The 14740-nt window shown below is 40.7% G+C and overlaps 1 protein-coding gene across 1 annotated transcript in view; it reads right to left on the bottom strand.

The window, feature by feature from the left end:
- Window positions 1-905: 905 nt before the first annotated feature.
- Window positions 906-14740, bottom strand: part of LOC149208942 (uncharacterized) — a 122270-nt gene continuing 108435 nt past the window's right edge. Inside the window, exons 5-6 of the mRNA XM_089398464.1 lie at window positions 1250-1346; window positions 906-1162 (exon numbers count right to left, since the gene is read on the bottom strand). Coding sequence (XP_089254590.1) covers window positions 906-1162; window positions 1250-1346 — 354 coding nt within the window. The remainder of the gene's footprint in view (window positions 1163-1249; window positions 1347-14740) is intronic.

The following is a 14740-nucleotide window of genomic DNA, read 5'->3' on the forward strand; positions in this document are numbered from 1 at the left end:
ATAAGAGACTAGGATAGACTGGACAGAGCGTCGAACTTCGCAATCTGGAAGGCCAGAATCTTATCCATACTTGACAGAAATCGTGTCAAGAACTTCGCCTTGAAGGTTATATCTATCCTAGTCGACCCCATGCGCTCTACCTCAAGAAATTCCGATCATAGCACATCCCTTTGATTTGCCTGTCTTTATTTCTGCCATGAAGTTAGGTAGATTGCATCATATCATCAGTTGTCTTTTACACCTTTCAGATGGATCCATCATCCACACCGTATATTGGTCATGTCGATGGTGCGATTCGCTTCTCCCGGAATCTAGCCTCAGCAGCCTAGGTCATTTTTACCCCCTTGCATACGTTATTCCTTTCAAATGGCGTGTGCATTGGAATTTCCACCAATAATCAGGACGAATATGATGCAGTGATAGGTTTGTTAGTAGATGCCCTCGCTCATCGCATCCTTCATCTTCATGTTTGTTTAGATTCCTTGCTACTTGTCATGCAATTGAATGTTGTGTATCATGTGCATAACCAAGTCCTATTTAGAAAATATCTACGAGTGAAGCTATTGGTACATGAATTTGAAACCATTACATTTAGTCTTGTGCCTAGAGCCCAAAATCACTATGTAGATATCATCACAAACAACATTCTAGATTGGCATTTATCACATGTATACCATAGAAGATAACCATAAGAAAAAAATGGCAAACCATCATCGTCATATAAAATGCATAATCATATTATGTATCATAAAAGTGTTTGGAGCCATAGCTCTAAATACATCCGACATGGCCACAACATGTTACAAAAATCACAATCAATGGCACACACGTCCCTGCATCTAGTCACTATCCAGCGGATCTTGCACCAAAGGCTCTGCTCCACCTACACATAGATCACGTATTTCCTAACCTGCCATCACCACGCGCCACACGATACCTCGCCACTCTGAGGGAAGACCTCTGCACTCATCTGCGTACTGATCCTCTAATTCATTCCATTCGTGCTCTGAAACTCCAGTCAAAAGTACATCAAACCTACAATGCAAATTAGCGAGCAACGCAATATCCTCTAGACCTTGTTGTGATGATGATGTCCCCCGATCTGTAGCCCCAGGCGCTGCAACTCGGCCTGCATATCCTGTTGTCTTTACCGATGCTATGTCTACATACAACATGTTTCACAGTCGGTACCATATACATGTGATAGAAATATAAAATGCACCATAAAACATAGCAACTTAATACTTACTGTCTGGTTCCCATGCATTCCCAAGCGGAAGTGGCAAGTCAAAATCCCCCTGATAGTTCATCCCACTATAAGGGTAATTGTCAATGTAAAGGGGCATCTGATCCCAATGTGCGAAAAACTCGGATCAGAACACTCGTCTGATTCCTCCTCCTCCTATCCGCAGTAGTTGCCCCCAACGGCACATCCTAGGCTCCTGTGGGCCTCTTTCTCGGATCTATACATGAGGACAATAGTGGGTATCTTCTCAAAGAAGAACACACACAGTACTGTACCAAAAGTGCAGTCACGGTTCACCTGCCTCTTGCAAAGACTCAACTGTCATTTCACTGATGACGACATCATCTAGGCCCACCCATAGTAGGTCCCGACCAAAACACTCTCAACTAACATCATTTTCCCACCAGTGATGTGATGGAATGCTTGGCTGCCCAAGACCCATAGCACAACTACGGCCACAACCTGTGTCTCTAGCCTCTCTATATCAACAAGCAGGATAGTCGTGCCCTTGACACTAACACCCCGTCGACAATGGCACTCCACAAACTCAGTAATGTTCCTCCCATGAGGTAACACCAGATGAATATCCCCCACCACTCTAAGGGGTGGCAGTCTGGTCAAAAAGTAAATATCCTGTAATGTGATCTTGATCTTGTGCCCCTGCACGACAAAGACCAACTGGTCTGGATCCCAATATCTCACAATTCTCGATAGAAAGGGCTCACCTGCCCTCATCTGTGGGTTCTCTACTAACTTGAGAACCCCATAACGATCCAATGCCCCTCAAACCACCTGATCCCCCTAGATCTCAGATCAAAGAGTATCCAAGTCTCGTTCACGCCAGTTAATTTTCAGCTCTACCATGCTTGCAAAACACCACATGTCTTGTTAGTTCATAGAACAAAACAATGGGCTACACTGATCAACCTACAACCCCCACCAGTCTAGCAGACCAACCCTCTCTCCAGCGCCAAATCGCAGTGTTTAGCCCAAAAAGTGCAAACTCGTAGGTTTCGAGTTGTTTCCAGCAAGCCAGATTGCACTTCTAGGTCCAAAAAGAAGGATGTGACCGTCAACATGAGCAAGAGTCTCTCAGGGAGCTGATAGGTGCCAAAAATCGGGGAATAAACCAATGAAATTGAAGAGATGAGTAAGGCCACCTACCTTAAAGTCGCAGATCCTGATTCTGACAGTCGGTTTGTCTGCTACGATCTCCACAAGATTTAGGGCCTTTTCCTCCTCTCCAAATTCACCACAGCTCACTTAGCAAATGAATCTGACTTGGAGGGAAAACGTCATTTCATAGAAAAATCCCAAATTTTTCTATTGCCCATTGCAACTACACCGTAGCTCAGTTTGACAAACCGTCAGCACCATTGGAAAGCTCTCACCAAGTTCTATAATGGGTCTTCCTCAGTTTTTTATGATTTGACACTTCACCAGGAAGCCATTTTTCCATGAAAGGTCACTTCGTCGCCTCTCAAAATCAAATTTCGTCATAAAGTGACACTTGTACTTTGACGTCCACCTCCTCTTAATTACTTTTCATACCATATGTCGATTTTCGTCATGAGTAACACTCATTTATTGATGTTTGGATGGTCCCCACCAGGCCCAGTCTGTGTGGCAGCATCATCAAGTCACCCTTGTTTAGAGCATCTGTGATGAGTCACCCTTTCATTCTTGGAGTCTATTTCATGTCCTGTCTACTACTACTATCTTAGAGTATGATATAGAGATCAAACCCACAAAGTTAATCAAAGGCCAAGGCTTAGCTAAACTTATGGCTGAGTCGAACTGTCAGGCCTTAGACATAAACTTTATTGTTGCACTAGATGAAGGAGAGGAGATGGCGACTCCACCGATCAGTCAAGCCTTTGTTGAATCACCATGGTATGTTGATATCATCTACATTTTACAAAAATTACAAGCTCCTCATAGATTATCTAGAACCAAAGGTAGGTTCTTAAAAATAAAATCTTTGAAATTTTGTATACTTGATAATGCTTTGTTTTGGAAAGATCATGAAGGGATTCTCCTTAACTGTTTGATAAAAGATGAGGCTTACAAATTTCTACAAGACTTTCATGCAAGTGACTATGGTGGACACCTCTATTGGAGAACCACTGCAAATAAAATCTTAAGGGTAGGTTCTACTGACCAACTTTATTCTCTGATGTCAAGAAGTTTGTGACCTCTTGTCACAAGTGCCAAATTTTTGAAGGAAAAAGAAAACTTCTACCATTACCCCTTAAATCAATCACTGTTGAAGTACCTTTTCAACAATGGAGTTTAGACTTCATTGTTGAAATTCACCCGCCCTCCTCTGCCCAACATAAGTAGATCTTCACAGCCATAGATTATTTCACAAAATGGATAGAGGCCATACCTTCAAGGCAAGCCACAAATACTATTATTATTAACTTCCTTGAAGCCAACATTCTGTCTAGATTTGGATGCCCAACCAAGCTCATCACTGATAATGCAACAACTTTTAAATCCAAATGAATGATAGAATTTTTCAATAAGTATCATATCACCCTAGGTCATTTTACAATCTACTACCCTCAAGGAAATGGACTAACTGAATCTTCAAATAAGAGCCCGGTGAACATTATTAAGAAGTTACTGGAAGATAATAAGAAAACATGGAACAAGAAGTTAGTCAAAGCCTTATGGGCTGACAGACTGACCACCAAGAAGTCAATTGGTACATCCCCCTATCAGCTAGTGTATGGCATGGAAGCTATTTTTCCATCCTCTTTGGGAGTACCAGTGATGAAGATGCTCCAAGAACTGCAATATGAACCAAATGATATCTAGAGGAGAATAAACCAGACTATTCATCTCCAGCAAACCAGAGAAGAGGTCTACATCAGATCTCAACTTGTGCAGGAAAAGATCAAAAAGATTTTTGACAGAAGGACCAAAGCAGATGATTTCTACTTAGGTGATAAAGTACTCAAGTGGGACTCGAGAAGGGAAGATAAGGGTAAGCATGGGAAATTTGATTTCCTATGGAAGGGCCCCTATATCATCTATGCTTACAGAGGGAACAATGCTTTCTTCCTTAAAGGACTAGATGGTACTAAAGAAGGAGGAGGACCAGTGAATGGTCGAATGCTCAAACACTATATTGAACCTAGTTACTAATTTCACTTATCACTGGTACATACTTTACTTTCAAAAGTCTAGAGTTGATTGGATGGTAATTTTAAAGTTGAATCCCGAAGAGAAGGCCCTAAGCTTTAAAAGTTTTACTGTCATAAACAGTGATAATGCAGAAACATAAAAGGGAAAAGTTGCAAGGTAATATCACAACAATTCAGAAGGCCATTGATCTACAAAGTTCTTGACATTTCAACAAGAAATGCCATCCCCAAGTGGAGCCACTATTAGGTTCCTATACCAATAGGAGTCATAATTTTGAATGACTGAGATTAAACCTTGTAATATTGTACATACCTTTGCTTTTGCAAATGTTTTCCATATTCAAAAAATTAAAAAATGTAAAGAGGGTATGTCCTAAAAGAATAATCAAAGGACAAAAAGAACAAAAAGGTCAAAAAGGATGAAAAAATATGAACCCCAAGAAAAGGAAAAAGACCATGAAAGTGAGCAAGCCAAAATGCCACTCCTATTTACTTTTATGCATAATAAAAGATTGTGTGTAGCTTGTGATCCTTGCCACAATCCATGATAGTCAAAATGTTTAAACTTGGTTATTTCATGTTTTCAATTTCATGTCTATAGGTAGAGAATAAAAATCTGGCCAAACAGTGTAACTTTGGCAGATAATTAGATAGGTAGAGTAAATAAAAGAAGCTCAACTATTTAATCTAAGCCCTTGAATGTAATAAGGTTAGATTTAGTTAGTTCACTATTGTAAAGAAAAAGAAAAATATTTGATAAGGGTTTTCTAGCTCAAATGCACCCTAATAAAGTGAAGTAAAAATGGTAGGAAAAGTAAATGGGTAAGTAGGAGAAAGGTTGCAGAAGTATGATGATTGATTAGACAAAAGCATATTTATCATTCTCATCATAAAAATTCCAGATATGAATGAACAATCAAGCATGCAAATGGATTTCAAAGTCAATTAATTAACTTTCTCCATTCATTTCACCTTTTACTTAACTAATTTCCTATAAATAAAGTTCAAAGTACTTAAAACCTTTAAGTCAAAGAGGCTTAGAGAATTTATCTGACTTTTGGAGGGACCGGACCTTCGGCTCAATGATTTATGGATATCAAGTACTAAATTACCCTCATAAAAATTCATCCCCCCTTCAGTTCATTCATTTTCCTAAATAATGTTCCTTTTTAAAGGATAAAACACTTTTTCCTGGGAAAAGCATTTTTTCCCCTGCATAAAACATTTTCATAGCAAAAACCCACCGAAACACATCACCCTAAGTATTAATGTTAATATGCGAAAAGTATTCAAATCACGAAAAAGCATTTGCTTAGTGCGTTGTGTCCCTTTTCCGCCCATTCTTTATTAACTACTAATTTATTATATTAAAATTCCGATAATAAAACCCATTTCCTCGTATATATGTAACTCCTACATATTAATTAACCCTACACCTTAGTCTAAATATAAACTAAAATATATAGTCAACTCGACAAAAAACCCACTAACCAATCAATCTGTAATTACGTTAGGAAAAACCCTATTAAATCCTCTGCTAATGACCCTGATGGCTTAATCCCACCTTAATCCATCATTAACCCTGATACCTCTGCATTTAAGCACCCGTCGGGCCCCCCACTAGCCTCCGTGCAACTTCCCCACCCGATCACCATGCGATCTTCTCCCTCCTCATCCGACAACCCTCATCCATATCGGGCCAACCCGACGTCCATCCCTTACCTGCCCAAAAAAGTGGTTTTTCCATTAGCCCCCAATGCTACGTGTCAACCGATGAATGGAATTGGGCGGCCCCTCCCAAATACCACCGAGCGCCCAAAAGCGGTGCGATAGAAACTGTTTACTGCCCTCCCGCTACATGACAAAATGACCACTGTTCACCGTGTACTCGCCAAAATTGAATTTTCGCACATAAAGCCAAAAAGCCCCAAATCATTTGTTTTCGCTGGAATTTTAACTGTAAACCTCTATACACATGCACGCCACCTACGAATGTCGAAGCTGTCAACCCATGTCCAATTGCACTCCAAAGACGCCACAAATCGCCCGGACAACCTTGCAGCCTATACAAAACCCCTTCAACCATTCGCAGTTGCTAGTCGCCGTGTTGAAAACCATTTTACCTCATTTCTAGCTATTTAAACTAGTATTCACCCAACACCCTGTAAATTTCAAAGAAACCAATGATTAAGTATTCTTAGTTAAGCTAAAAATTAATCAAAGAAGCTCAAGGACTCAAACCTACTCCATGTTGAACACGGTTGCCCTAAAATACCGTAAATCACCTCCCCCATACTCAAATCCACAAGAACTGAGAATGGTTGCCCCAATTTCCATGCATGTGAGACCCATCTCTACACCCCACTTAGACCTGGACCACCTTCCCTTAGCTGATAGAGATTTCCAGATAAAAGATACCTCTGTCATAGAGCTCCTGCTCAAAATTCACTGCCAAAGTAGGGACCAGTTCCTGAACCATGTTGATGAAATTGGCCTTTGGGAGTCAAATTTTCCCAAGTACCAGTTCCCCCAAGTCCACATTTTCCCTGAAATTATACATATGTGTCATGCCAACTATGTCCCCAGTCAAAGAGCAGTCATGTCCCCTAACCAGGCCATACTTTTCACTATCACTACTAAATCTATAAATGAGATGCTACAACTACAGCCTAGCCAAAACTTGACTCCCCTCTCAATTGGAGACTTGTTGGACTTATATCCAAAACTCATAGACCCCCCTCCATATGTAGCAACTATATCTTCTTCTTGGGGCAGAAATATTGTATCCATGATATCATGTGTTTTGGGTTACTCCACAAGTGAATACATTGATGAAATCATCTTAGCTTTCATGTCCATCTATACCCCAGGACAGCCTCTTGTAACCATTTATGACTTTGCCACATTCATAACTGACAGGATGCATGAACAGTTCCTCATAATGAGTAATGAGAGAGTCTTCAAATACTCCTTCATCTTGTATCACCTTTTCCTATACTTCCAAGCAGATAAATTCCCACTTACCTTGCAAAAGTTGGACACCAAGGGCCAACCAAGACCAGTCATCTTCTAGACCCCATTGATTCATCAATATTCCTCCCCCTATTCATACAATGAATTCATAGATTCCTTTGTCCACCCTATGATGACCATGCTCAGTGGAACCCCTCCACCAAGAATCAGTCCTGAGATTAGGAGAGTCCTTCATCTAAACATCAATCATAAGGTGGGATATTGGTACTTGTACCAAAACCACACTGAAATCAGATTTATGGGTGCCAGCTGGCCCCATACAAACTGCCTAAATACCTCCCAATGAGGTTGTTTTCCCTAGAGTACTACAGGCAGATAATAAATTCAGATTAGGTAAACTTTGTTAAAGCCAAAAAGAAAGCCCAACTCAAGATCAAAGACCAATTGGGTCCTTTTATTTGTAATAACAGAGAAGCTGGAAAGGAGGCATACCTGATCCTTAAGAGATTAAAATTAAAACAGAGCTTCATATGGAAATATGATCCCTTGGATTTCATCTGCAAAATAAGGCAAAAAAACAAGATGGCTCCCTATATCCATCACCGCATCCCTGAGATAGAAAAGTATGCCAACCAATTGCAATGGGTGGAAAACACATTAGAAGACAGGGATAATAATGAAGTTGTTGTTGAAAACACATTAATAGATCTGGAAAAAAAAATTGATGAAGGTTCTTTCATGCAGGTGCCAGAACAGTCAAATAGGCCAGAACAGTCAACCAGGACAGAACCATCAGAAGAACCAGCAACTACTTCAAGTTCCCATCCAATCATGTAAACTCCTCAGAATGAGGAGAAGGTCCCAGAAAGGAACAGAGAAGGGGTTGCCACTTTAGGAATGCCTACTTCTGATGTACAACAAGAATCAAACAAAAGGCAAAAGCCCAATCCAGCCTCTGAGCAAGAATTCACTAATGACTCAGCGGAGGTCACCAACACAGAGGTTGAAAGAAGCAGGCCCACCACTCCATCTTTGAGTGTGCAGAAGCCTTCCACATCACAGACTCGGATGTTGATGAGGCAGCACAGTGTTGAGGTATCTTCCTTCAGAACGCCTACAGATAAGGACCAAGATATTAAGGAAAGATACAAAGAGATCAAAGCCAGAAATGAGAGGCTTAAGGCCCAAACATATGCCCAATATCTAAAAATAACCCCCACTAATCAAACAAGGGTAATGACAGCTTTTGATATCAAAGAGGGGAAAATGCAGATGATTTCATCAAGCCAACCACTCAGCAGCCAAGAGCAGCATCAGATTTCAAAAAGGTGGATTCTGAAGTACTGGCAAGGGATATTCATCCCATTGACCAGATTGAAATACACAAGGAAACAGGGGAGATGATATACTCCACATTAATAGGGAAGGCCATTACTGCCCACCAATTACAGAACTCCCTAAACAATATATCAGCACAATTTCAGTTGGAGAAGGCCTCCTCACAGGCCAAGAATACTAGAATCAAGTCCTTGGAAAACTTGACCATAGAGATGGGACATGATCCCAAAGATATCAAAGCTACAGAGCCGCTGATTAAAAAGAAAAATGATGACATTATTGCACTCAAGAAGCAGCTAAAGATACCCCAGTTACATCACCGACATACAAAGGAAGTCCTAGAAGCACAGCAAGGACATGAAGAGCTCATGGACTTGGTCCTGAAGCTGAACGATCAACTCAAGGAGACAGAGAAGGAGTTGCACACTTTAATTCATTCGAAGCAAAGTGACTTGTCCACAACTTCTAGAATTGTCATCACCACATTATCTACAGCGGTTCCTTCCACACTGGTAGTATCGTTGGCACCCACAGCTCCACCTGCCACAACATTGCCAGTAACAGCAGAATCTACAACAACAACAGGTACACAGGGAGAGAAAGCAGCAGAATTAGTCAAAGCCATGGAAGATATGTCTATCCAGGCTACAAAGATGAAGAGACTAAAGGAAAAGGTACCAAGTCTGGAAACTGATTGTAAACTTGCCCAACTCCAGCAAAAAGAAGAAACACAAAAGAGCTGAGAATGGGTGAGAGAATCAAAATCCTGGAGAAAGATTTAACACTACAGAAACCACTGAGACAAACCAAAGACTGGGCCAATATATTTGGCCATCAATTCAAGTTATATTTGAGCAGACAGAATTAGTGAAGATAGCTACTGAAGTTATCCAAAAAGTAAAGGAAAAACTAGGGGAAAAACCATAGGATGCCAATCGACTCATCCACTTCCTAAACAACAAGAACAAATATGAGCTCCATGAGCTTAACATAGAAGATAGGACTGAGGCCATTATGGAGATTAGGAAGGTTCTTTCCAAAAGAAACCTTATGCTTAACTTAGAAGAGAAGTGCCATAACATGTAGGTAGCCATTGATAGGTTCATGGCTAAGTTTCAGATTTTGAGGGAGAAAGGTCTTCCCAGTCCTATGGTCATCAATGACAAGCTCATGCCCCAGCTAGACTATGGAGATAGACTAAGAAAATTGGCTAAGGAACAAGCAAGTTCTTCAACCATTAAAGCCCTGCCAACAGGCAAAGTGTTATATGACACATTGGAGAACTTGTTTTTCCTAGAGCATGAGGTGAAACACTTGTTCTTCACTAAGCCAAATTTTGCAAAATACACAGAGGCGGATGAAATCTATAGAAGGATGATGAATGTAAAACTACCTGATGCAGAATGGTGGGAAAACATGACAGATTTACTGTAATAAATTTACATCAGAAAGTTACTGCACATTAAATGAAGACAACCAGTTAAAACAGATAAAAGCAGAGCAGCAGAGTCAAAGAGTATCAGTTGAAAGATGAAAGTAAAGGAGATTCCAGCGTAGAAATGCTACAAATATTAGCAGCTTAAAGGGCTCCAACTCAACTGAAATAGCCAGCAACACCACAATAAAAGGGACAACATGAAGCATTTCAACATTTCTCTCTATCTTCATGCAAGAAGCTATTTTTATTCCCTAGATTAAGTTTCAAGTTGTTTTGAGATGTTTCATAAATATTTTTGTATATATACTTCATATTTCGAAGTATGAGGTGTGGATTCTTATACTTTCAATAGAATTTTGTTCAAAGACTGTAAAAGCTTTTGTATCACTGACTGGGCCAGCATGCTGGATTGATGAATAAAGATCAGATATTTCAAGGGATTCATGTGTAAAGTGGAGTACAAATGAGTAATTCTCTTGTGTTGTTTTATCTCCCTTAAAGTTGTTTCATAATCTTAAATGTTTCAGAAGTCTGAATGTTTAACTTGAATATTATTTCAGAATTTGCTTAACTGCACTTTGTCTTACTGTTATACATTCTTAATGTTTTCTCTTAAACTATCTTAGCTAGGGAATTCTTAACTACTCCTTAGCTTCTGTAGTTTCTCCTCTAGTCTATAGTAAAGGATTCTTAAGTGCCCTTTACTCATGATTCACTGTTGTTCTCCCATCTTAGCCTCGGTCTGAGGATTCTTGATTGCCCTCTCACCCCCATTAAGACTCATTTCACCATTTAGTCCAAGGATTTGTACTTCACTCTGCTATCTTGCCCCTTGAACATTCCCTTTAGTGATTTAACTCTAGCTTTGCTGCCCCTTCTTTGACTCCATTGCCCAATGGCCTAAAGGCATCAACCTATCAGCCTGTTTTAAGGATTCCACCACCAGATCTTCATACAAATCAAAAACCCCCTTGAACTCTAGAACTAGCCTAATATCTAAGCAAACATAGCTAAATTATATAGAGAGAGCCCTCTCTGAGCCATAGGCTGGCTAGAGCCTATGCTTAAAATTTGGTTTGTGGTTACCTCGAAGCCTTCCCTTCTTCCAAAACTTCTAAGGAAAAGTTTTGAGTGATAACACAACCTTATGGAGGTTCGAGATCTTCAAGTTCAAATGTGATGAGGCAGAGTCACTACCAAGATTGCAGGTTCATTGATCTGAAATGAGGCGTTGAACAACTTGTCATGCTTACAAGAACCTCCCACTCCAAAGCTTAAACAAAAATGATCTAGCTTATGTTGACAATTGCGGAATTAGGTACTTGAAACAGGTGTATGTGTTGGTTTGTTTTCATCTGTTTAAGTGCTTTAACTTGATTTGTTTCAGCTGATATTAAACACATATATCATACATATAATGTAGCAAATAAACATCACACATAACAGCAAATTTAATAAGGAGTTCACCCCGATCTCGTGGGCTACGTCTCCTACGAGCTCTTGTCAACTTGACTTGGCTCTTTGGGATTATGGCTTGAATTCTTTTACAAGTTCCACACTCAACTCCAGCAGGTTACTGATTGAACCTATGGGCTTAGAAAAACCATCTACATCCTTGTCATGGCTGTCCTCTTTGTGTAAACAGATCTAGGCTCCCTTAGACTTAATTCCTTCAGCAGGTGCACTGAGCTTCCCTGAGCTTCTGAATGGAACAAACTCCTTCAGAATGCTTCAAATGTCTTTAAAACCTCTATTAATGTCTCTAACACATATCTGATATCAACAAATGACTGTTCATTTTCTCAAAACGAGCACTACATCCCCGATCTAGGCCTTCCTCCACGGATGGCACTAGGCTGCCTGAAACTTCCCTTCAGCATCTCAGCCTTTAGAATTCTTCAAATGCTTCTGAAAACACCTTCATTGGATTCTGAAGGTTCATTACAGTCAGGAACGATTGTTTGTTTGCTGAGAATGGATACTGGTAGCTCCTGCAACAGCCTCCAACCCCTGGTGGCCCTGAGCTCCAAAATCTCATTGGACGAAAATCTCCTTGAAGATGGCTTCTTCAGCTTCTATAGACTGTTCCAATGGCTTCAGAAGGCCCAAATTAGTCTAGGTAGACTCTTCTTTCACCCTCTTAGGTCGAAAATTGCCTCCTGAGTTTAGTTATTCAATTTCCCCTAACAATCCTCCACTAAATTTGGCAAACTGCACTTAACTGCAGTTAACTTTGGCATAGACCCGCCAATTTCAGAGGTCCGCCAGTGAAACCGCCAACTAACTGACCGTTACCACCGAGATGACTCCACATGTGACTGGGTATATAGGGCGATTAACATTAATGCGCTGGCGGTTGGCTTAACCGTAACCGTCGGCGGCTTCGTCGCATGTAACCACGTCATTTGGGACCGCTGGCGGTCTAGCCCCAAACCGCAAACCATTACAATTAAAATATAACCCACGGACATGTATTGTTAAGAAACAACGCATAGGCGAAACAGATGGAGCATTGGGTTTGCCCGCGGGAGGTCACGGGTTCGATCCACCAAAATTTTACAACACTGTTCCAGGGCCACGTGGCGAGACGGTCAGAGCATTGGGTTTGCCCGCGGGTGGTCACGGGTTCGATCCACCAAAATTTTACAACATAGTTCCAGGGCCACATGGCGGCCTGCCACGTGGCAACGCCTGATTCGTCAGCCAAAAAGAATATTCTAGAGAATATTCCTCAAAATATTCTTTTTTTAATATTTCCAAAAGTCAAAGTTTTCTTGAAAATTGCAGTTTACTGGACATTTTCAAAAATGTGATAACTCCTCCATACGGTGTCGGTTTTTTGAACCATTCACGGCATCGGAATCAGGAAGACGATATCTATCCGGTCATTCAAGTTTCAACCAATCCTAAGCAATTCAAGATTTGAGCATATTTTCCACTTAAGACATGATCACCTGATCACACCTCCCAAATGGGAAGCTTTTGGACCCCAAAAGCTCTCTGATAACGGAAAATGGAGATGAGGAGACTGATTCTCCACTCTTCCAACCTTGCAACTTGCATTCCCTTAGCAGAGAAATTCATTTAATCAAAAGACATGCAACTTTAATTGGATAAGAACTCTAACCATTTCTTTCCAATCCACATCAAAGGCACTTCTTTTAACTGCACATCGACATCAACATGAGCATCATCCTGACACATATCAATGATGGAAAATTCCTTTCCATTCTTGCCATACTCTTTCTCCACTTTCTGCAAATTTCGTGGAAGCATTATTGGATTCAGAGTCCAACACCTTTTAGCAGTATGTCCTTGCTTATGGCAATAACTACAACATGTGCATCTTCTTGACAGCATGTTTTGCATTTTTCAATGGAACTTTGGCTTCTTGCCTCCTTTCCTTCAAAATTTTCCTATATGTGGCCATTCTTTTCCAACATCTAGAAATATTATGGTTAAACAAACCACAAAAAGAACATGCAATTCTTTTCCAATGCTTATGTGAAAATTTACCATGCTTTACATGATCAAAGGAAATATGATTAAAAACAGATTTATACCTTTCCCTAGAGCTTTTGGGGTCCAAACGATTCTCATTTGGGAGGTGTGATTAGGTGATCATGTCCTAAGTGGAAAAAATGCTAAAATTTTGAATTGCTCGGAATTCGTTGAAACCAGAACGACCAGATAGATCTCGTCTTCCTGATTCCAGCGTCGTGAACGGTTCAAAAATCTGACACTGTATGTGAAAGTTATTCAAGTTTGAAGTTTACAAAAATCAGTTGACCAGGGTTGACATTTGACTTTAGCAAATATTAAAAAAAAATATTTCTGGAATATTCCCTGTGGGCCAACCAGATTTTGACACTTGGCAAGCTATGATTGCACATGAGGTTGACTGTGTATGATGTGGACCAATCAATGGATGACACGTGGCAAGTTCGAAGGCCGCCACATGGCCCCTGGTTGGAAGAATGGTGGTTACGTTAAAAATTATTGCAGCCCACAAGAGTTGAACCCGGGTCTCCTCGCTGCCAGCCAAGCGGACTAACCGGGTGGGCTACGTAGTGGTTCTTAACCACTAAGCTCAAAATTTTTATTTAACCATCACTTGCCTAACCATAAGCAGTTTCGTCGCCAACGCATGTGACCACTCCTCAAATGTTTAATGCTAACCGTTAACGATCCCGACAAATCCGACAGAGCGCGCCAACTCTGGCGGAGTAGCCAAGTTTAGTGGAGTTAACTGCCAGTTATCCAAATTTGGTGGAGTTTTTTTAGGGCAGAGTGGAGAAAACTTCAGTTGGTCCCTGATCATTCATTCTACAGAGTATGCTGCAGTGATGGATGCCACATGGGTTAGTGTCACTAGTATTGATGGAGAATTCCTAGTGTTGGAAGTACCCCCGTCGCTAGGAGGAAGTGTTGAGATTTGTAGGTTGGGAGGTACTCCAAACCCTAGGCTTGAGGGTTGTGGAGGTGTTGGCACACATGCATGGCTTTTGGGCATGAAATCTAATCCTATGGGCTTTGCACCCAATCATATGGGTGTGAATCCATGAGGGGACATCTACATGTGATGAATTCAGT

Source organism: Pinus tabuliformis, chromosome 1_2 (assembly GCF_031772625.1).
Source record: "Pinus tabuliformis cultivar Carrire ecotype Pingquan chromosome 1_2, CPIR1, whole genome shotgun sequence".
In the NCBI taxonomy this organism is placed as follows: domain Eukaryota; kingdom Viridiplantae; phylum Streptophyta; class Pinopsida; order Pinales; family Pinaceae; genus Pinus; species Pinus tabuliformis.